This window comes from Spermophilus citellus, assembly GCF_964194105.1.
Source record: "Spermophilus citellus genome assembly, chromosome: 8".
In the NCBI taxonomy this organism is placed as follows: Eukaryota; Metazoa; Chordata; class Mammalia; order Rodentia; family Sciuridae; genus Spermophilus; species Spermophilus citellus.
This window is the reverse complement of record NC_138189.1, coordinates 103,436,058-103,458,890: the sequence shown is the minus strand read 5'-3', so window position 1 is coordinate 103,458,890 and position 22,833 is coordinate 103,436,058. Positions and strand designations below refer to the sequence as shown.

Below are 22,833 nucleotides of genomic sequence, written 5' to 3'. Positions count from 1 at the left end.
CTGCGTTCGAGTGATTCTCCTGCCTTAGCCTCCCAAGTAGCTGACTCTAGAGGTGCATGACACTATAGTTGGCTCTAATACTTAGTTTTGAAAAGACAAAATGGCAAGCTTATGTGCGTAGTAGGACTTATTAACAATTCGTTTCAAAAAGGTTATAACTATATACATTTTTATACCAACAATTCAACTTTAAGAAATTTTAAGATTAAGTACCAAGCATTATTTTAATGGTAAACATGGGAATCAACTTCTATTTTGAATAGGTTAAATAATTCTGATGCAGGCCACTGAATATTATGTAACCATTAAAAGGACATGAAAATACATGTATTATATATTCTCTATGAAAAGAAACATGCTTGTAATAATATAGTTAACTGAAAAACAACTCAGGTGACAAGAATGTATTATCAGTGTTCAATAATTTTTATGAAAATACTGGGAGGGCAAAACAGGGAAAGAAGAGAACAGAACAGAAGTGAAGGGAGAAGTCTGGGTAGTTTTACATCAAAAGGTCAGATGGAAAAATTTTTAATCTATCTTTTTTCTCCCTGTTTATTTATATTATTTTATTATTATTACTATTTTTTTGAGAGCATCTTACTGTGTTGTTTAGGCTGGCCTTGAACTCCTGAGCTTAAATGGCCTTCCTGCCCTAGCTTCCTAAATAGCCGAGATTATAGGCATACAGCACTATAACTTCAGCTCTTTATTACTTTTTAACATAAAACATATTTTAATGTTTCAGTAATACAGAAGACTGAATTTCAAACACTATAGATAATTAAAGCATAATAAATGTACAAATTCTTACTTTCACGTTTCTGCAGTAACCTTTGAGACCTGATACCACCCTGGGAATCAGAACTGTGTAGTAGGATCTTGTCCCATCATTACCAAACCAAGGCACATGGTTGTCCTGGCTTTTTATGTTTAAATTGTCTTAATAGTAGAACTAATGATTTATTAGAATGATAAAAAGTTACATTTTAAAAATACCCCTATTAAGATATTAGTAGTAGTAATAATACTGCTGATTACTTTTTCTTAATGAAAACTATCATGAAATTCCAAAGCATCATAAGCAGATAAATAGTAATAATATGGATTATCAAATTAATTGAAATGTTTAATGATTAAAATAAAATCTTTTGTTAAGTAGTAGTTTTTCAAATCACTGAAATTTCTTCCTTGGGTTAGAATGAACTTTCTACAAAGAATATAAAAGATGTGAGACTGAAAAGTCTTGGTTAATAAATGAAGAAGTAAAGTCAGAAAGTATGCTTAAAGGAATTACAAAAAAAAAAAAAAAAAAAAGATGGGAATGCCACGGCAGTTGCTGTGTTGTTTACCTGAAGAGAAGACTATGCTCAAGAATGTGTTGAACCCAGTGATAGCCACGATGTCATCCAAACTGCTAGCAGCTATTAGTAAGGTTGGGATGCCTTTCTCAATGCCATATCCCTTTTCTTGCAAAAGCAGCATGGAAGGAACAACAACAGCAGGAGAGACAGCACCTAGTACAAAACTGAAAGAAAGACTTTGAAAACCAGTTTTTAAAATGTGCTTTTAGCAAGTGTTTTATGTAAACTTTACAAGAAATATATTAACCTTTTTAACAATTTCATATGAAAAAAAAAAACCTCTTGCTTTTGAATGAAAATCACTTAATGGTGATAAGGCTGTCCATAAGATCTTTAGTGCTGGTTAAAATTTTCTAGAGATACTGGACTGAGCACAAATTGCAGCTCTCCCTCTGTCCCTAAATTCTTTCATGTGAAGATATAAACATGAAAATCTATAACCTAACTAGAAAACAAAAGGGGACTCCTAAATGGACACAAAACTATCCATTTTCCAGCAAGGTAAGATACAGTTTAGGATTTAAAAGGGAAACCATAAGCCAAAATGTATATAAACAAAGACTGCTACCAAAGATATGGTGTACTTTTAAAGGTGCTCCAAGGCCAGAATAGGTAGATGCTGGAGCAGGAAGATCTATGAAGAGACCAAGTGATTATTTGAAGTACCACCATAAGAACAGCCGAACAAATCTACCTTCCACACCATTCCTACCACCCTTGTCAAAGATCACATTTTCCTATTTATGAGGGCTTGATTCTGGGCTCTCTATTCTGTTCCACTGATCTATGTGTCTATGTCAGTACCACACTGCTTGTTTTTATTATTGAAGATTTACAAGTTTCAGTGGCATTCCATAAGCCCCTTAGGCTCTGTTTTTCTTCTTTTTCATTTATTTTTCTTTTTGCTTCTTCAACTTGGTAATTTCAAATGATATGTCTTCAAGTTCATCAATTCTTCTGCTTGATCCAGTAGTTTGTGGATCCCATTTAGTGTATTTTTAAATTCAGTTACTATTTTTTTTTTTTCAGCTCCAGAGTTTCTGTATGGCTCTTTTTTTTTATGGTTCTATCTCTTTGTTGGTATTCTAATTTTGTTCATGTACCCTTTTCTGATTTCATTTAGTTGTCTGTGTGTATTCTCTTTTATAGTTCATTGAGGACTTTTATGATGATTATTTTGATTAGTTGGTTTCTGGAAATTCATTGCTTTGATTGAGCTGTGAATTCCTTTTTCTTTGTATGCTTTGTTGTCTCTTTTGAAATTTGTGCATTTTGGAAAACAGCTACCTCTCCCAGCCTTTACGGACAGTCTTTTTGGAGATAAAGAACTTGACCGATCAGTCCATCTATAACTTGTGGGGACCTCATAAATCTATCTGGGGAAGCATGTTCTCTGGTCTTGCGTGTGTTATCTCTCAGCTGAAGAAGTCACCTTTGTTTTACTCTGGAGCGTCCCCTCATGTTTCTTTGTGGACCTGTAATCTCCCTGGTGCTCTAGTAACCTGCAGGACTTACCTTTGTTTACAGTGGACCTCAGGTATCCAAAGTGTTTCACTTCCTTTTCCATCAGTGCTCCCAGTCAGTGATATAGAAATCAATCTCTTGGACATCCCCTGAAAAGTCAAAACATAGGTCGCATGTTCCACCTTTCTCTTTCCCTCTTCAGGGAGAAACTGGGAGGTGAGTTTTCTCCCAATTGTTCCAAGCTGTGCAGGGAGGCGAATGGGTTATGGTGGTTAAACACACCAGAATTTCCTAACCTCTCCAATTCATCTCTTCTCAGTTTTGCATTTGCTTGGGACACTGTAACCCCTCAAGTGGCTTCTGGAGTTCTCACAAGAGCAATGTGGTCCATATATTGTTGTGAAGTTGGTGTCTTTGTGGGTAAAGGAGAGCCTGGGGCTTCCTATTCTGCTGACATCACTCCTCGAAAAGCTGTAACTTTTAAAAGTTCCCCAGGTGATTTTAATGTGTAGCAAAGTTTGGGACCATTTGATTTCCCCCAGTCCTATCTGGCTTCCTTCATTTCCTTCACTGGTTTCCTCAAAAAATAACTTGCATAAGAATCCTAATCTCAGCCTTTGCTTCAGGAAATTTAATTATCTCTCTTGGTAGCAGAATTGGCCTATTCTCTGTAAGATGGCAATAGCACAGAGGGTAACCACAAGTTAATACAAAGTCTCAAACATACATGTAAGCACCCATTAAAATATCACCAAATATTAAGAGGAAACACAACACTCTGAATTGAAGTATTATTTTTAATAAGTGGAAAAATTTATATCTTGTTTAAGAGATATACTTTAAAGATAAACCAGAACAAGACTTTAGAATAAATGTAAATATCCTCAGAATAATGAAAATATACTGAATCTAGTCATAATTTTTTTTACATTTAAAAAATGTTTATTCTTTTTAGTTATACATGACAGTAGAATCTATTTTTATGTATTGATGTAAGCATTAAATATATTGTATTCTAATTAGCATCCCAGTCTTGTGGAATGTACACAGTGTTGGGATTCACCGTGTTGTATTCATATATGTACACAGGATAGTTATGTCAGATTCATTTCACTGTCTTTCCTATTCCTATTCTCCCTCCCTTCCCTACACTCCCCTTTCTCTTCCACTGAACTTCTAATCCACTGAACTTTTCTTTTCCCTCCATGCTTTATGCTGGGTTAGCATCCACATATCAGAAAGAATAGTCGACCTTTGATTTTGGGGGGATTGGCTTATTTCACTGAGCATGAGAGTCTACAGATCCACCCATTTACCAAAGACTATCATAAAGTCATTCTTCTGTATGGCTGAGTGATACTCCTCTGTGTATATATACCATAATTTTTTTTATCCATTCATCTGTGGGTGGACATCTAGATTGGTTCTATAGCTTAGCTATTATAAATTGTGCTTTTTCATAAATTTTAATCATAATCCTTCGAAACAAACAATCAATTGTCAAAATAAAAAAATAGGTGATATGGGCATACCTGAAGAATAAGTTAATAAGCTGGAAGATGGAGCATAGAATTTTCTAGTATGGACTACAAAACAATAAACAAATGAAATACATACACTCATATATCTTAATAGGCACAGAGGAGAGAGTTAAAAAGGACATAATAAGAGAGGGTTGGAGAGATAAAGTATACTAAAATCTTTAAAAGGTATAACCAAGAGCTGAAAAAGTACCTATAACAATTCTCTGATTAAAAGATCTCTCCAGGGCTGGGGATGTGGCTCAAGCGGTAGCACGTTTGCCTGGCATGTGCGGGGCGCTGGGTTTGATCCTCAGCACCACATAAAAATAAAATAAAGATGTTGTGTCCACTGAAAACTAAAAAATAAATATTAAAAAATTCTCTCTCTCTCTCTTAAAAAAAGGAATCTTTCTCTTTAAAAAAAAAATCTCTCCAAATATTATGTGGAACAAATTGTATAAAGACCTACCTAAAGATGTTAAGTAATTATTGTGAATTTAGTTAGACAAATGCCCTTAGCTTTTAGAGATGAATACTAAAGAACATAGGGATGAAATATCATCATGTTTGTAATTTACTTTCTTCATGAGCTGTTAAGCCTAAGTTAAGGGTATTTGGGTCTTCATTATATTATTCTTTCTGCTCTTCTACATGGTTGAAATATTTCACTAAAGAAGAAGACTTGTCTGAGATTATTATTTTCAAACATTAATGTTCAAATAATCTTAAAGATTTAGAATGCATATAAATTATATAAGAATCTAGTTAAAATGAACATTCTGATTCACAAGATCTGGGGGGTTGGGTCCAAGGTTCTATATTTCCTATAGGCTTTTAGGTAATAACTAGTGTTGCTGTCCAAAAACCATATATAGTGCAGCCAGAAACAAATAGTTAGAAAAATTCAGAAAACCAACTTCCAAAGGGAAAGAAAGATATTACCTAAAAAGAGGAATTAAAAATTAGTTTGATAACGAATTTCTCATGGGCAAAATTAATGCAAAGTGATAACTGTTATATCTTTAAATTATTTAGGGAAAAAATTTTCAACTACAATCAATACTCAGTTATATAAAAGCTATTTTCAGATATTCAAAAGACAAAAGTGTCACCTAATGATCAGTTTTAAAGCAACTAGGAGATCAACTCATTAGGAAGAAAATTTAGTATAAAAAATATATATCTGAAAGAAGGATAAAGGCAGTATAGTTTAGACTGTGGGGCTTTAAGCTGAGTCATAGTTGTGGCTTCAAATCTCATTTCTACCTTATTAGTTATATTTGACCATAGGAGAATCATATTATATCTTTTTTGCTTTATTTACATGAAAAATAGGAATAATAATAGCATGTACTTTTTGTCAGGATTAAGTAAATTAATAATGATCAAGTATTTCAAATGTCTGACATATGGCAAGCATTATATAAATAATTGCAATGATGATGATTATAATTATTGTTATTATTATTATTTTGGGGATGCTAAGAATGGAACCCAGGACACTTGCACATTCTAGGCAAGTACTCTACCAGTGAGACACATCCCCAGCTCATGAGGATGATGGTGATGATTATATAAAACAGAATGAGCATCAAAACTTACTGCTAAATCTATTAAAAAATTTAGCTGTAAAGAAACCTTTACAATAATCTTAGACTAAAATTCTAGATTATATCAACTGGTGGGAGAATGAAATAGTAGAAAAAAGTGAAAACATGTTTTAAACTTATATGTGTTTTCCATAATTGTGTGTAATTCCTGAGAATATGAGTTTCTAGTTTCTAAATATTAAAGGAATAAAACAAAGTTCAACAAACAAAATGCTGTTAGTCCAAGAAAAAGTTAAGAAAAGTAAAAAAAAAAATGTAAAAGAAAGCATACTGAAAAAAATGAAATGAAATTGGCCTACAGTGGATTCAAGGGACAAGTTATAAGACAATCTCTCTGAATTTTTAAAAAAATTAGCTCTGAGTTGTTATTGTGCATATAATGGTGGAAGGGAAACATAAAAATTGTTTTAGGTACTAACCATATATATGTATCTAAAATTATACATATATACATGTATACCTATACACATAAAACCAAATGGTACAGGAAAGTTGAAAAGTATGAATTCTAAATTTGATTTATTTCATGAATGAATGTTTGACTTTAGAAAATCAATGTAACTCACTATAATGAATCAAACAGAAAATTTGTATCATCATCTTATAGAAGCAAAATGTAAGAATAAAAGGGAACTTTAAAAATTTACTTGAATTAGAAATAAGTGATAAGAGGGGAGGGGAGAGGAAGGGGGGAAAGGAAGGACAGTAGAATGAAACAGACATTATTATTGCTGTGTGTATATACGTGACTGCATGACCAATGTGATTCTGCAACCTGTACACTCAGAATAATGAGAAATTATATCCCATCTGATTCAAATGTATGATATGTCAAGGTCATTGTACCGTCATGTGTAACTTATTAAAACAAAAAAAATTACTTGAATTAAAAAGTTAGTATAGAAAGGCTTTTGGAAACAGAAACAACATAAAAAGAAATAAATCATATTTCTAAATACCAGCAACAAATTATATAATGAAAAATTAAATTACTATTTATAATAGCACCCAAACTGTCAATTACTTAGGAATAAGTGTAATATTTGCAAGACACATAGGAAAAAGAACCTTAAAAAAATTAGAGAAAAGTTTAAGAAATGGTGATAGGTAGACCATAGACTGAATGATTCAATATTGTAAATGGGTCAATTATCCCTCAAATGACCTATATACTCAACATAATTTCAATCAAATACTATTTTTCTGGCAGAAATAGACAAATTAATTCTAACTTATATGGAAATATAAAGGACTATGAATAGTGAAGATACTCTATTTTTTTTTTAACAACAGGGATTGAACCCTGAGGTGCTTAAACACATCCTCAGCCATTTTTATTTTTTATTTTCAGGCCCTACTTAGGGCTTCACTAAGTTGCTGAGACTGGGCTTTGACCATGTGATCCTCCTGCCTCAGCCTTCCAAGCCAATGAGATTATAGGCATGCACCACTGCACCGGTTGAGAAGACACTTTTGAAGATCACAAAAGTGATAGTTCTGTTGTATAAGAATTATTATAAAGTTACCATAATTAAGGCAGAGGATAGAAAAATAGACTATTGGGTAAGAAGAGTCTAAAAACAGACCTATACATATGTGGAAAGTCAATTTATGGCAAATGTGACACTAAGAATAATGGAAATGGGGAGAATAATTCTTTAGTCAATGGTGTTAGGTTAACTGGATATTCATGGAGGGTAGGGATTTGGCCCTACCTCATATCAAAAACAGAAAGTCAATTTAAGATAGACTGTAGATTTAAATGTGAAAGATAAAACAGTAAAATTTCCAGAACATTTTTTTTTCTCCCAGCACTGGGGGTTAAACCTAGAGCCTCACACATGCTATACAAATGCTTTACCAGAGAGTTACATTCCCAACCCTTTATAAATTTATTCTGTGCCAGGATTTTTTTCAGTTACTGAGGCTGGCCTCAAATTTGTAATCTTCCTGCCTCAGCCTCCCAAGTAACTGGGATTACAGACTTGTGCCAATATACTCAGCTCTAAAAGATGATATAGAAGAATATTTTTGAATTTGGGGATAAGGAATGATTTTGTAAATATGACAAAAAATTGTAATTGGAAAACTGATGAATTATACTATATTAAAACTAAAATTTTCTATCATTAAATGAGAGTGAAAGAGAAGTTGCAGAATGGAAGATATTTATAACATTTTTCACCAAAAAAATGTACCTAGAATATCTTAATTACTTCTACAAATCAATGGAAAAAACAATCAAGACTCCATTACAAATATAGGAAATAAATTGGAACCAACATTTTTCAGCCTCATTGGAAATCAGGAAAATGCAAATAAAAATCCCAAAGAAATAACATAGTCATTAGAATGGCTTAAAAAATTTTAAAAAGACTATAATGATTCCAAAGTTGGTGGGAATGTTGAATAACAGAAATTCTCCTCAACTACTGATGAGAGTATAAATTAGGAATATCAAAAATATATGACAAGCTACCTATAGAACTACATATTTTCCATATGAATCAACATTCCCTTTCTATGTCTATAGAAAACTGTGTACATGTATACCAAGATCTATACACTAGAATATTCATAATATATAAATTGACAATAGAATAAGTAAATAAACTTTAGCATATTCATACAATGACATATTATACAACAATGAAAATGAATGAATACATTAATACACAATAACATGGTTCAATCTCAGACATAATGTTGAGTGAAACAAACTAGTCACAAAAGAATAAACACTGCATGATTTCATTTATATAAAACAAAATTGAAACAAACTAAACTATACTATTGAAAGTTAGTGAAGTGATTATCTGTGTGGAGGAAGATAGGTGACTGTGAGGCATGTGATAACGGCAGGTCTGGGGTTCTAGCAATGTTCTATTGCTTTATCTGTGTGGTGGTTATGTAAATAGTTACCTTTTAATTATGCAATGAACTGTATTACACATTTATGTACATTGTACTTGTCTGAGCATTAAGTTATATTTCAATAACAATTTTTAACAATTTAATAGAAAAAGCAATCATGAAATTCATCTGGAAAAATAAAGAGACCCAGAATAGCTAAAGTAATCTTTAGCAGGAAGAGTGAAGCAGGTGGCATCACTATACCAGACCTTAAATAATAGAGCAATAGTAACAAAAATTGGAAGGTACTGGCAGAGCAATAGTAACAAAAATTGCAAGGTATTGGCACCATTAGACCAATGGTACAGAATAGAGGACACAGAGACAAACAAACCCACATAATTACAGTTATTTTATATTAGACAGAGGCACCAAAAACATGCATTGGAGAAAGGATAGCTTCTTCAACAAATGGTGCTGGGAAAAATGAAAATCCACATGCAACAAAATGAAATTAAACCCCTATCTCTCACCATGTATAAAACTCAACTCAAAGTAGATCAAGGATCTAGGAATTGAACCAGAGATCCTGCGTCTAATAGAGAAAAAAGTAGGCCCAAATCTCCATCTTATCGGATTAGGCCTCTACTTCCTTAATAAGACTCCTGTGGCACAAGAATTAAAATCAAGAATCAATAAATGGGATGGATTCAAACTAAAAAGCTTCTTCTCAGCAAAAGAAACAATCAGTGAGGTGAATGAATAGAGAGCCTACAGCTTGGGAGAAAATTTTTACTAGCTGCACATCAGATAGTGCACTAATCTCTACGGTATAGAAAGAACTCAAAAAACTAAACACCAAAAAACCAAATAACCCAATCAATAAATGGGCCAAACCAGAACAGACACTTCTCAGAAGGTGATATACAATCAATCAACAAATATATAAAAAATGTTAATCATCTCTAGCAATTAAAGAAATGCAAATCAAAACTAAGACATCATCCCACTCCAGACAGAATGGCAGCAGAGTAATGTTAATATTTGGCAAAGCATAATTCAAAATATATAAGCATTAAAATGAGAGAAAAGTAAACTTAATATTGATTTTTAAAAGTTTACCAGGAATATATAATAATCATAGATATTTGTGACATAATAACAGTTTTAAAATATACACAGCAAATTAGGCAGATTTTACAGCTTGTTAAAGTATTAGAAGAAATGGAATAAGAATTTAAAACAAGCATAATAAACATATCAAGATAAGTAAGAACAATACTAAAATAAGGAATAAAAAATATAAAAAAGTAAAAAGTTAAATATTTGGTATAGAAATGTCATTGAAATAAAGACCATAATAGTTCAAGTAGACTAGAATAATGAATACAGCTGAGGAATGGAGTAGTGGACTGAAAGATGAGATTGAGGAAAGGAAACTTTCCCACCCTGCAAAAAGCTGGAGAGGATAAAATATTTAAAAATGTACAAGATAAGGGATACAAAAAGACTAGTCAATGTGCCAATATACAGATCATAATAGTCCCAGGATTACAACTATATGAAATTAGAGAAGAGGGTATTTTGAGAAAATAGTAGGAAGTAAATTTTCCTTAAAGGAAAAGATGTTAGACTAAAAGGATCAAACAGGAGATTCAAGGAAAAACCCAATTCTAAATAATTTACTGTAATATTTAAAAATATCAAAGATGGAGGAAATTATAAAAGATCTCAGAGATAAATAATATCTACAAAAAGCAAGAACTAAAGTGATATCAGATTTTTCAACAGAAAGGCTAGATACAAGAAATAAAATAGGAATAATTTTAACATGCTGAAGGAAAATGACTTTGAACATATAATTTTATTTTATTTTGGCACCAAGGATTGAACCCAGGGCTGCTTAACCAGGGAGCCACATCCTCAGCCCTTGTTATGTTTTATTTTTAGAAAGGGTCTCATTAAGTTGCTGAGGCTGGCTTTGAACTTGTGATCCTCCAAGCCACTGGGATTACAGGCATTGCCACCATTCACAGGAACATATAATTTTTAAATCAAATAGCCATCCAAATATGAAGGTTTAAGTTATTTTATGTTAAATAATTAATAGCTATTTGTTTATGGTTAATTGAAATTTATTATTCAATTTTAATTATTTGCAAGGACTCAGGGTTTCAAAAAATTGTCACATAAAGATCCACATTAACAATAATTTTGTTGAAAGTTCTCAAATAAGAGGATAAAGAAATTCAGAGGTTGCTTTAAGAAAGATACAAATTAAGGGTATTCAGTATCTTGATAATGTCTGTTAATTTTTACTTTAAAAAGAAAAAAAAGGGAGGGAGGAACATAGCTCAGTTGGTAGAGTGCTTGCCTCGCATGCATAAGGCTCTGGGCTCAATCCCCAGCACCTCAAAAAAAAAAAAAAAAAAAGAAAGAAAGAAAGTTTATTACTAATATCAAAATGCTGGATGGTATCAACATGAAGGAGTTTGAAGCAGTGATAGCATAACAATAATGTATTAAAAGATGGAATAAACAGAAATGGCATGAGGAAAAACAACTCAATCTCATTTATAATCTTAAAGGTAACATTATAAATATGAACAAATTAAATCTATTAATTTATTAAAATAATATAAAAGGATGACTATACAAGTGAAAACATGAATACTTCTACACTAGGAAAATTTGCCAATGTAATTTATTACATTATCAAATTGAAAGGATGAAACTGTACCAAAATTAAAACAGACTCTGTTGTCAAGCAAACACATGAAAAATTAACCTAATAAATAGCATCTGTCACCATCCTATACTAAACATATAGATGATAAAGTATTATAAGTATTCTCATTAATATCTTTTAAAAAGATAGAGATCTTTTCTTCCTTCAGCACTAATATTAAATATTGAAGTGGAAGTTCCACCCAACATAATACAATAGAGACAGCAGTATAAATATTGGTAAGAAAAAGACAGAAATTTAATTATATGAAGGTGGGATGTTCATATAAGAACTAATCTGATAACTACCATGGGTATTTAGCAAGGCAAGTCATATGAAAGAGAAAATTTTAAAATTCAGAGGTAGGATATCTGCTTATTTCCATGAGAGAACATAGTTCTGTAATCACTCTAGTGATGAAAGTATCTAAAAAAGCAGAGAAGATACAGGAAACAACTATTTTCAGACATTGGGCAATAGACTGCATAGGATTGTTAGAAATGTAAACAGGGAAACAAGTGCAGTCAACTTTACTATTGCTCAGACTTTCTGCTTCCAAGCAATTTTAAAGCTGTGGTAGAAGGAAACTAGAGCCGGTTATCTTGCTAAGTTGGGGAGACAAAGAATAGAGTTTGGAGAAGCAAAACATATAAAATTTTACAAAATTTTAAGGCAAAGTACTTGAGATAGTGTGCTACAAAAAGAAAGTTCCAGCAATTTACAGAACCAGAAAGGGATGAAAAATCTTTTGAGTTTCCACTAGCAGGAGTGTAGAAATAATGAAAAATGATTTTCAGTTCATTGAAAAGATTGTGGAAAGAGTAAAAAAAGATCAAAGAAGAGATGAGGAAAATAGAAAACAGTAAGATGGCAGATTTAAACCAAATAAAATTGATAATTTTATTAAATATAAAAGTGTAAATGCTCTAATTAAAAGACAGAGCTTGCCAGACTTAATTAGGAAATCCACTCTTATATAGTAATAAGAATCACACTTTCATACATAATCATAAATTACATTTCTATGGAACAGCAATGAATAATTGGAAAGTAAACTAGAAAGCAATACACTATATAAGAATATAAAAAACATAGACTACTTAGGAATAAATTTAATAAAATATGTATAAGACCTGTATGATGAAACCATAAAATTACAAGAGAAATTAATGCTCAAATAAATTGATTTTACCATATTCATATTAAAAACCCTAATATTGTGTAAATCAACTATTTTCAAATTGATCTGTAGATTTAACCCCATCACAGTAAAAATCCAAGCTTTTTTCATTTGTAAAACTTAACCTTACCTAAAATGTATATTAAAATTAAAAGAACTGAGAATCAACAATCCAATCTTGAAAAATAACAAAGTTAGAGAGCTTAAATTGCCTAATATCAAGATTTACTTTAAAGAAATAGTACCAAGAAATGTGATACTGATATAAGTCTAGACATTTTAGATCAATGGAATAGAAATAAGTCCATCTACATATAGTCAATTTAGCTTTCACCAGAAGTGCTAAAATAATATAATGAGGAAGTCATTATAACAACTTCATAGCATTATAGGAAAAATGAATCTTGACTCTTATCTCATGGCATCCAATGAAAGTTGACTGGAAATGGGTAATACACTTAAGTTTAAAAGCTTGTATTATGAAACTTTCAGAAGAAAGTATAAAAATTAACATAACTTCTGTTGAGGATGGCAAGTTTTTAAAAAATAGCCCAAACCATAAAAGAAAAACTAATAAAATATAAATCAAAATTTAAATCTTCTCTTGAAACACTATTAAAAAAAATGAAAGGATATTAGGGAAATGTTAAAAAATCATAATTTGGTAGAAGGAATGAATTAAAAAGTTATGATGGACTATACTAATGACTAATCCTAAAGTGGATATTACATCTCCCCATAAAAATGATAACTATGTGAGGTAATGCATATTTTCATTAGATTTAATCATTACATAATGCATATATATTCCAAAATATTATATTATACAGGATTAAGACTTATAATTTTATCTGTCAATTTAAAATAAACAGATTTTGGGAAAAAGAAAATACCTCTCTATCATCAAAATTATTACAAAAAGAATTTTTTTTTTTTTTTTTTTTTTGCTGGGCATGGTGGTACACACCTCTAACCCCAGTTGCTCAGGAGACTGAGGCAGGAGGATCTCAAGTTCAAAGCCAGCCTCAGCAAAAGTGAGGAAGCAACTCAATGAGACCCTGTCTCTAAATAAAATACAAAATAGGACTGGGGATTTGGCTCAGTGCCCCTGAGTTCAATTCCTAGCACCCCCCCCCCAAAAATATACTTTTTAAAAATGTGCATTTTATGTTGAAGTCTTTAGTTCATTAGACATGTACTATAAAGCAAAAAACCTAACAATACCCTAATTTTTCTCAAATAATATTCCAGTTATCCCAATATACTTTTTAACTAAAGCTTCCTTATCTTGACTTGAAATGCCACCTTTATCAAAAGTGCTACATACATGTTCATAGTCTCAGTACAAGGTTGAGAATGTAAACCCTGAAGTCATGCTACAAGGTAATTTCAGTTACTTACAAAGTTAAGTGATATATTTAACCATTCTCTAAGTTTTCTAGTTTGGAATAATGTGAGATTAAAATGAGCATTACAAAGATGAATTAATATGTACAAAGCTCACAGAAGATTGCATAGCACATGGTAAGGACTAAAAAATGATAATTGTTGTCACATAATTTGAAACAGTAACAAAACTTCAGATGAACACTTTTGGTTTTTGAGGATTAGACATCTACCTCATAAGATATGATCCTCTACTTTGATGTGATGTTCCCACTTAGAGCTCTCAGTATGTGTCTCCTATAGTTAAAGGAATATAGGGGACTTGAGTTATGGACTTGAAAATAAAAGGCTTGGAGATAGATTTGAAATCATTACAATATAAGAGAAGAATCAGAGTCAGAATAAGAAAAAAAAGAGGGTCTGATACTAGATCTTAAATCATTTCAATATTTAATGAATAGAAGAAAAAGGAGAACTAGAAAAGGAAGAAATTTTGCCTTCTAACTTCCAGAACTGTGAGAAACAAATTTCTGTTATTTTAGTCAATTTATTTATATTGGTCACACATTTGAAGAAAAAAAATATATTAGACAATACACATATTAGACAAAAGGCTTTATATAAAAGTAATTTAAAACTCAACATGAAGATGAAGAACATAATTTTAAAAACTGGCAAAAGATTTGAACTGACACTTCATCATAGAAGACATACAAATATTCTAGCACATAAAAAGATGCACAATGACAATAGTTAGGTAAATATAAAATAAATCTGCAGTAGGATATAACTGCACATTCTCTTAAAAACACTAAAATTAAATAAACACTACCATTGGAGAGGATATGGATGCATTACAATTTCATATACTGATAGCATAGTCAATGGGTACTTCACTTTTATATGTAAAGTTCTAATTTTTCAAAAGGTAAATGCATTTGATTCAAATGTATGATATGTCAAGATCATTGTATTGTCATGAGCAACTAATAAAACAACAACAAAAAAAACAACAAAAAAGGTAAATGCAGGGTTGAAGGGTCCCAGCACTGCAAAAAAAAAAAAAAAAAAAAAAAAAGAAAGAAAAGATAAATGTATTTGGGCATTTAACAATACAAATTAATTTTAAAAATCCATTGGATTTGGCAATAAGAAAGTGCTTACAGATTTAAGGAATTGGGACAATCAGGTAGATGAATAGTAAAAAAGGCAGTTGGGGCATTGAATTTAGGGAGTTTTTATTTGTGTGCTTTTAAAAATGGGAGTTTTAAAAAATTACAAATATATAACTATAAAAATATCTCTCATATATATACACATGCATATATATATATATATATATATATATATATATATATATACATACATACATATAGTATAGGAGGAAGAGGCCATTAGATAGGATAAAATATACAAATACATTATAATACAGAAAAGAAAGAATAAATTGATGAAGTGGATTACCATGGCACTACATATTTAAGAACTATGAATGTTTGTCAAATACATGATAGATTTGGGACATGGCTCTGTGTTTGGTCAACTGATTTCCAAGGTCATCTACTTTATGAAAACAAATTTTAATGAAGATCTTGTTTATACAATATTTTGAATATTTCAATAGTTTTGAACCAACCATCATTAACTGTGTATTTTCATAGGCAAAAAAGAAAAAAATTACCCTAATAGAAATCCCCATTGCCAAGGAAACTGCATAATGAAGTGGGAAAAAACAGCAGCTGCACATGCCTCTGAGATGCATGGACCGAAAGACAATCTTAAACAAACAGTTTTCAAATGTTGTAAAGCCTGAAATATAGAGTAATATTTGAGTAAACTTACAAAGGTCAAAAAGGAAAGTATTAAGCAAACATTGAATTAGAGAGTTTTTTGAGTAATAAACTTTTACTATACTGCATCTTATTTGGCCAGATCATTCTATTGGGCTTGAAACTCTAATATAGCTAATTTTATATATCATCATACATTGGATAATAAATAATTTAATACTTTATAAAATATTTATTTATTTTATAACTAAGTATCTAATCTTTCTAACTGCCCAATTTTCCTAATATTTGATAGAATGATAATATCCTATGGGTGTTTTCCATTAATTACCATCTAGCAATTAACTATTTGATTAAATTAATATTTACAAATAGAACACACCAAAATGCCAAAAAAATAACTTAAGTTTATAATTAATTTAAAAAAGGAGAACTTTTCAATTTTCTCAGAGGTTCAAATTTTCTATTGGAAAATAAAATTATCACTGGCTATAATTATTTATGTTTATGGGATAATATTTCCATTAAACATATACATTTTCCACATTTATTTGAGTTGCTATTATGTGCATGTATAGTCATCTTCTTAAAGCCAAAAAGATTTATGATCCCCATATTATAATATTTTATGAAATAATTTTAAAATGTGCTTTTACAACAAAACAGGAACATACTCTATGGAGAAAAAGTCACGAAACAAATATATTATTGAATTCTTAATCTCCTTAAAAAAAGAATCATTTTATAGGGTGACCTTTCCTTTATTAACTGAAAAGTAAATAGTTCTCCATAGAAGAGCCTCCCAAGTAATACAAGGGCTGCATAAGAGACATTTCTCTGTGTAAATAATTATAGATGCTCCCCAATAGAGACCATACATTGCAATGATTTCTCTTCATGTAGGTAATAATGATAACTAGAAATAGAAATTAAGATGCCAGTACTTTTGCAAAGTCTTTGTTCTTTATCTTAGTTTGCTATTTGGAACAGCTATTACAAAAATTCTGTCTCTTTTTCTTTCCTACCAGCCTCTAATATTTGAAATAATTCAAGATACATTTGAAAATCTACCTGTGGATCAAGTCCAAGACCAGCTCGTATTAGGATAATGGTAAGGGCAGTGTTTCTTAAAGTTGCAGACCATGTGTTATGTACTTGGACATGTTTGCCAATGAATGGAATATTCCTGATCATAAAACCAGCCAGTAACATCCCTAAAAAAGAAAGGAAGAACATAAAGCATGTCTGGTTTAGTTCAATTATCCAAGAGAGAAAAACAGACACTCCCCTCTTTAAAAACATGTCTCTTTTTACTTTGCATAAAGAGCAGGTTATATACAAAAAGAGGAGACAGCATGAATAAAGTAATGAAGACAAGAAACAACACGTCTAAATGTGATATAAGTAATTCATTGTTACTGGATCATAAAGGACAGGATGGGAATGGAAGAAGGAGCAGGAGGGGCCAGATCATGGAAAGTTTCCCTTTGGCCAGAATAAGGCACCACAGGAAGATTTTAAGCAGGAAGTGATTGATACATTATAGTTTTAATGATTTAGACAGGGATAAAACTGGAGACAAAAGTCTGTTAAAAGATTCTGCCATCGTCCATGCAAAAGACAGAAACAGCCTAAGTTATAGAGAAAACAAGTTTTTGAAAGGAGGAAAAAGATTCAATAAATACTTAGAGGGTCCTCTAAGGGTATTACGAACATAGAAAATGCATTAGATATAAGATGTAGAGATAATCTCTGCTGATAGTATATTGAATACTTAGATGTATTGATTACTTAGAAGATAAGAGATATTTCTGTCTTTTCTGTTTTCTTTTTTGGGTACCAGGGATTAAGCTCAGGGGCACTCCACCACTGAGCCACACCTCCAGCCCTATTTTGTATTTTATTTAGAGACAGGGTCTCACTGAGTTGCTTAGTGCTCTCCTTCTGCTGAGGCTGGCTTTGAACTCGAGATCCTCCTGTCTCAGCCTCCCAAGCCACTGGCATACAGGCATGTGCCACTGCACCCAGTGATATGAGACATTTCTGATAAAAATTCTTCCACTAATTTTATTCTGTTCAGCTGGAGAGTTACAGAACACTGGTGATGAAGAAACAGTGCATAATGCAGGTGAGGAATCCATAAATATACATAGCGCTGATGACCAAACAGCTTACTCAAAAATCATAGACCTTTTGGTGCCCTAGTCAGTATATTATTTGAATCTTGTATTCAAGTTACATGATATACACAAAGACTTAGTCTTTTCTATATTTTTCTTTTTCTATAATATATTTAAAATTAAGAAAAAATTACTTATGAAGTAATGGAGCAACAAGAATCATGTAATGAGGATATTTAAATTATTTTTAAAACAATTTTTTTGGAAAAAGACATATATATATATATACACACATGGATACACATATACAATAAATACATACACAGAGAAGCTGCACAGATTATATTAAATTGAAATATTTCTGAATCATATCTAGTCCAATTAGAAAATGTTCAAAATTCACAGTCAACAATGAACAAGAAAGAGCTAATTAAATACTTACCAAGAAGGGGTGGAAGTGGAGGCACTGAAGGTATTCTAATGATTTCCAAAAATTTCCCCCCAAGAAAGGCACTACAAAAAATAATTATTAGTCCAAATAAATTTCCACCAGGAAGAGCTTCAGAGCCTGAGAATGTCCAGGTTAAACACCACAGCATAAAGAGTATAACTCCTGAAATATAAAAAAAGCATCTACATATCTTTATAGACATAGCTGTACACAAACAAAAGATGAGTTCAATAATAGCCAGTTCTATATAACAATCCATAGTATAAAATAATATTGCCTACTAGTATTACTGAAGAGACATCTACTTAAGATATATTCCAAAGAACCTGTTAATTTATGAAACAAGCTTTAAACAATGCATTTTTAATTTAAAAAGACACTTGTACAACTTCAAGTGATAAATGATAAATGTCTTAAGACAGGATTATCCTAATTAAACATCACGCAGTATATTTAAATATTGAAACATCACATGGTACCCCATTAATATGTACAAATAAATTCTGTTTCATGTATCCTGTAAAAATGAATTTAATGTAAGTAAAAAAAAGAAAGAAAAAATTCCATGTGAATTCTTTAAAGTGCTAAAACATATAATATCTGACATTTTAAAAAGTATCATGGCAATATGAGATATTCTGAATTTTGTGCTTCAGAATAAGATGATGATTGGCCATGACATTAAATCTCAACTTTATTGAAGATCACAATGGCAAGGTGCCAATTTTTTAACATGAGCAGACTAAATCTTTGTACTGAAAGTAACTCAGTTGATATTTGATCTAAGTGTATTAGGGAGGGTAAGGCCTGAAAAAAGTGCACCTGGACTTGTGAAAAATAAATATAAAGTACCTTATGTGTAGGAAATATTGGTAGACAGAGTGAGCAGAATAAGGTTATATACATCTTGTTTCTGGCAAATACATACAAATAAATACAATAGTCCAGAGGTTTCCATAAAGGAAAGATAGTTATACTGTAAATTTCTACCTACCTTCATTTACTATGAATCATAATTTTTGGTGATTTCCAGGTTATTAAAACAGAAAAAGTGCATTTTTTTTTAGCTGTTAAGTCTTTTTTTGGTTACAGAAAAATGTCAATGTAAATGAGGAAGATTTTGACTTGCTCAAAGCAGGAAGCTAAAACTAAGATTATTGCCTCCTCCCCAGTATTGTCACCTAGAAAAAATGTGAACACCTAAAGGGCTAACGCTGTACTAAAAAATGAACTAAAAAATATTGTTCTACTGGCAAACTGAGGAGACCAGGCAGTTTGTTTTAGCTGGTTTCTAGATGGCAAAATCTCCTTTGAAAATTCGTATATAAAATAGACCTTATAAAACTTATGTTTAGGGCTGGGTATGTGGCTCAAGCGGTAGCGCACTTGCCTGGCATGCATGTGGCCCAGGTTTGATCCTCAGCACCACATACAAACAAAGATGTTGTGTCCGTCGAAAAACTGAAAAATAAATATTAAAAAAATTCTCTCTCTCACTCTCTCTCTCTCTATCTCTCTTTAAAAATATATAACTTATGTTTAGGGCTCATGTTTACAAGATTTTCATGGATTGGGAACCCCCAAAGTTCTAAACCAAGCATAAAAATGACCCCCCACCCATGGAACCATCTCTGGAGCACTTGATAGCTACTAATTCAAAATATCTCTAATGAACACTTCTGATTCCAGACTATGTAAGTAAAGCTCCAATGAATATAAACTTAAGAAATATCTCATGAGAAAAAGTTAATAGAGACAACAAAGAAGAGGATTAAATATATGAAAACTTCATCTATTAGGACTACCAGATAGACACTATAAGTATTTTTAAAGAGAGCAAAGAAAATTTTTAAAACTTGGAGATATGAGAATAACATTTGGAAATATTTTTTAAAAAATCAAATGGAACAATTGAATAGAAGCTAAAATAATACTGAAATTGAAAATCACTAAGTATCTTAAATGGCAGGCTGCAAACAGCTGAAGAGGGAAACATAACAAATAGATGTGAGGAAATTACCCAGAATATAACATAAAAAGAAAATTGAGATAGAAAAGGTAGAGACTTAGATTATGAAAAAGGCCTAAAATAAATCTAATAGTAATTATAGAAATAGCATGGAAGGAGTGAGGGAAAGACAATATACTTTACAGGATTGGCTAAAAACATAATCAATTTGGTAATGATTTGAACACAGGAAGCAAAATGAGTTCTTAGATTAAGTAAAAATAATTAGATACTTATCAGAATCAGACTTCAATCAATGTAATAAGAACTAAAGTGGAAATTGAGTGATAAGAAAGGATTACAAAAGGGAATTAAATAAATTCAAATGTCTCACTTAAAAAAATAATTAGACACTTAAATTCATTGTTGAGAGAAAATACAGACTACGAAACACAAATATAAGATCTTAAGAATCCAGAGAAAGAATTAGATTATCTGTAAAGAAATAAACATTACTGCAGATTCTCGATTCTAAAAACAACATGAGGCTAGAAGATAACAAAGTCTTCAAAGTACAGAGATAAATAAATATTTAATGATGAATTCTGCATCCAGTAAAACTGGACAAATTGAAAATATTAAGCAAATACATCTAAGAGCATATCTTTATTGAGGAGAAACCTACTGAAAGTTATGTTTTAGAAATAGGAGACAAAATCAAAATGGAAGAAATATTGCACAAAGAAGTTTACAAACACATAGGTTAGACTAAAAAGTGTTGATTTTATAACATATTACTAATGAAAATAGTTAATCAGGTATTATAAAAATAAGTTGGGAGGGGACTTTCAATAATAGTGGTATGAATAGGTTGGCGCTTTATTTCCATACCTAAAAATGAAAAACAACCCACATAAAAAATGGCATCAAATTATCAAAAACAACCATACCAGGACCCTGAAAATTGACCAAAGTTAATTTTAAATTGAGAGATGTTTATTCATAGAAAAAGTACTAGGATCATTGGGAGTCAGAGGTCTTCCCGCCTGAGGTTGGTCCCATTCTTCTCTGCAATCCTCTCTTCCCAATGCTCAGTTGGAAAAAAAAACTGTAATTTTTTTCAGAATGGAGAGGGATATAAAAATCCTCAGCTTTTCTGCCAGAGGTAGGGCATATTTGATATGGTGTTGAAGAAGAAGTAAACCCATGCTTTGCCAGTGAAAATTAGAAAATGAAAAGAGAAAACCTGCAGCTTTGCTATTCTGAAGTTGCAGTCTCAGTTGAGGCAAGTGGCAGACAAGACAAAAATTTAACTGGGAGATCCTGGAAATGAGAGTCATTGAAAATTTGAGATAAATTCTCCATATATGCATGGCTGATGGGGAAGTATGCAGTAAAGAAGAGAATACAGTAAAGAGTAAAGATAATCAAGATTTGAGCATTAGCTGTGACTGTAAAGGCATTTACCAACTCACCCAGAGATCACCAGGCAGAGAAGAAGCCTTACCAACTTGAATACAATGGCTCCTTCAACTTATTAGGTGACTACTAAGCTATACAATTGGTACACAGGAAACCCTGGAAGACATACCAAAGAACAACAATAACTATTATAAAAGACATTAGGTGCTGGGACAAAAAGATTTCAGTTGCACTCAAATTACCAAGCAATAGCAACAATGAAACCCTCAACAAATAAAAATAAGTGCAGAGTTGCTATAATGTGTAATTAATATGTTTGGGTTTCAACTAATGGACATGTTATAGGAAAATATGGTTCATATCTGGATAAACAGTTAATAGAAACTGATTGAATTCAGGTATTCGATTTAGAGACAGCTTTCAAAGTATCATCAATATGTTCAAATAAAGAAAAGTATGACTGCAATGTCTCATCTATTAGAAAACATAAATAAGGAGACAGAATATATTTAAAAACAGGAAGAAGGAATTAAAATTTATAAAAATTGAAATGAAATATTCATTAGTGAGGTTCAATTGTATACTGAGTTTTCAAAAGAAATTATTAGTGAACTTGAAGATATATCAAAAGAAGTCTATCAATCTGAAGAAAAAAGAATCAGGAAAAATGAACAGATTGGAAAATTTGGGGATATTAGTAGTGCAAATATATACATAATGGGAGGACCACAGGGAGAAGACAGAGACAAAGGGGCAAAAAAATATTGAAAAACATCATGGAAGTTTTTAAACTTCCAAAACTGTAATGAAAAATATTAAGATATTAGAAGCTCAAGGAATCCCAAATAATAAACACAGAGAGCCACACCTAGAGATGTCATTATGTGATTGAAAACCAATCATAATGGGAAAATCATAGAAGTAGTAAGAGATGTGTACATACAAGGGAAGAATAATATGACTAATAGTAGCACTCTCATAAGAAAAAAATGAG

The 22,833-nt window shown here is 31.3% G+C and overlaps 1 protein-coding gene across 1 annotated transcript in view; it reads right to left on the bottom strand.

The window, feature by feature from the left end:
* Window positions 1-22,833, bottom strand: part of SLC9B1 (solute carrier family 9 member B1) — a gene marked incomplete at both ends in the record, with an annotated part of 57,262 nt that overhangs the window by 22,248 nt on the left and 12,181 nt on the right. The window contains 4 exons of the mRNA XM_081304374.1: window positions 1,353-1,528; window positions 15,790-15,917; window positions 16,970-17,112; window positions 18,461-18,631. Coding sequence (XP_081160500.1) covers window positions 1,353-1,528; window positions 15,790-15,917; window positions 16,970-17,112; window positions 18,461-18,631 — 618 coding nt within the window. The remainder of the gene's footprint in view (window positions 1-1,352; window positions 1,529-15,789; window positions 15,918-16,969; window positions 17,113-18,460; window positions 18,632-22,833) is intronic.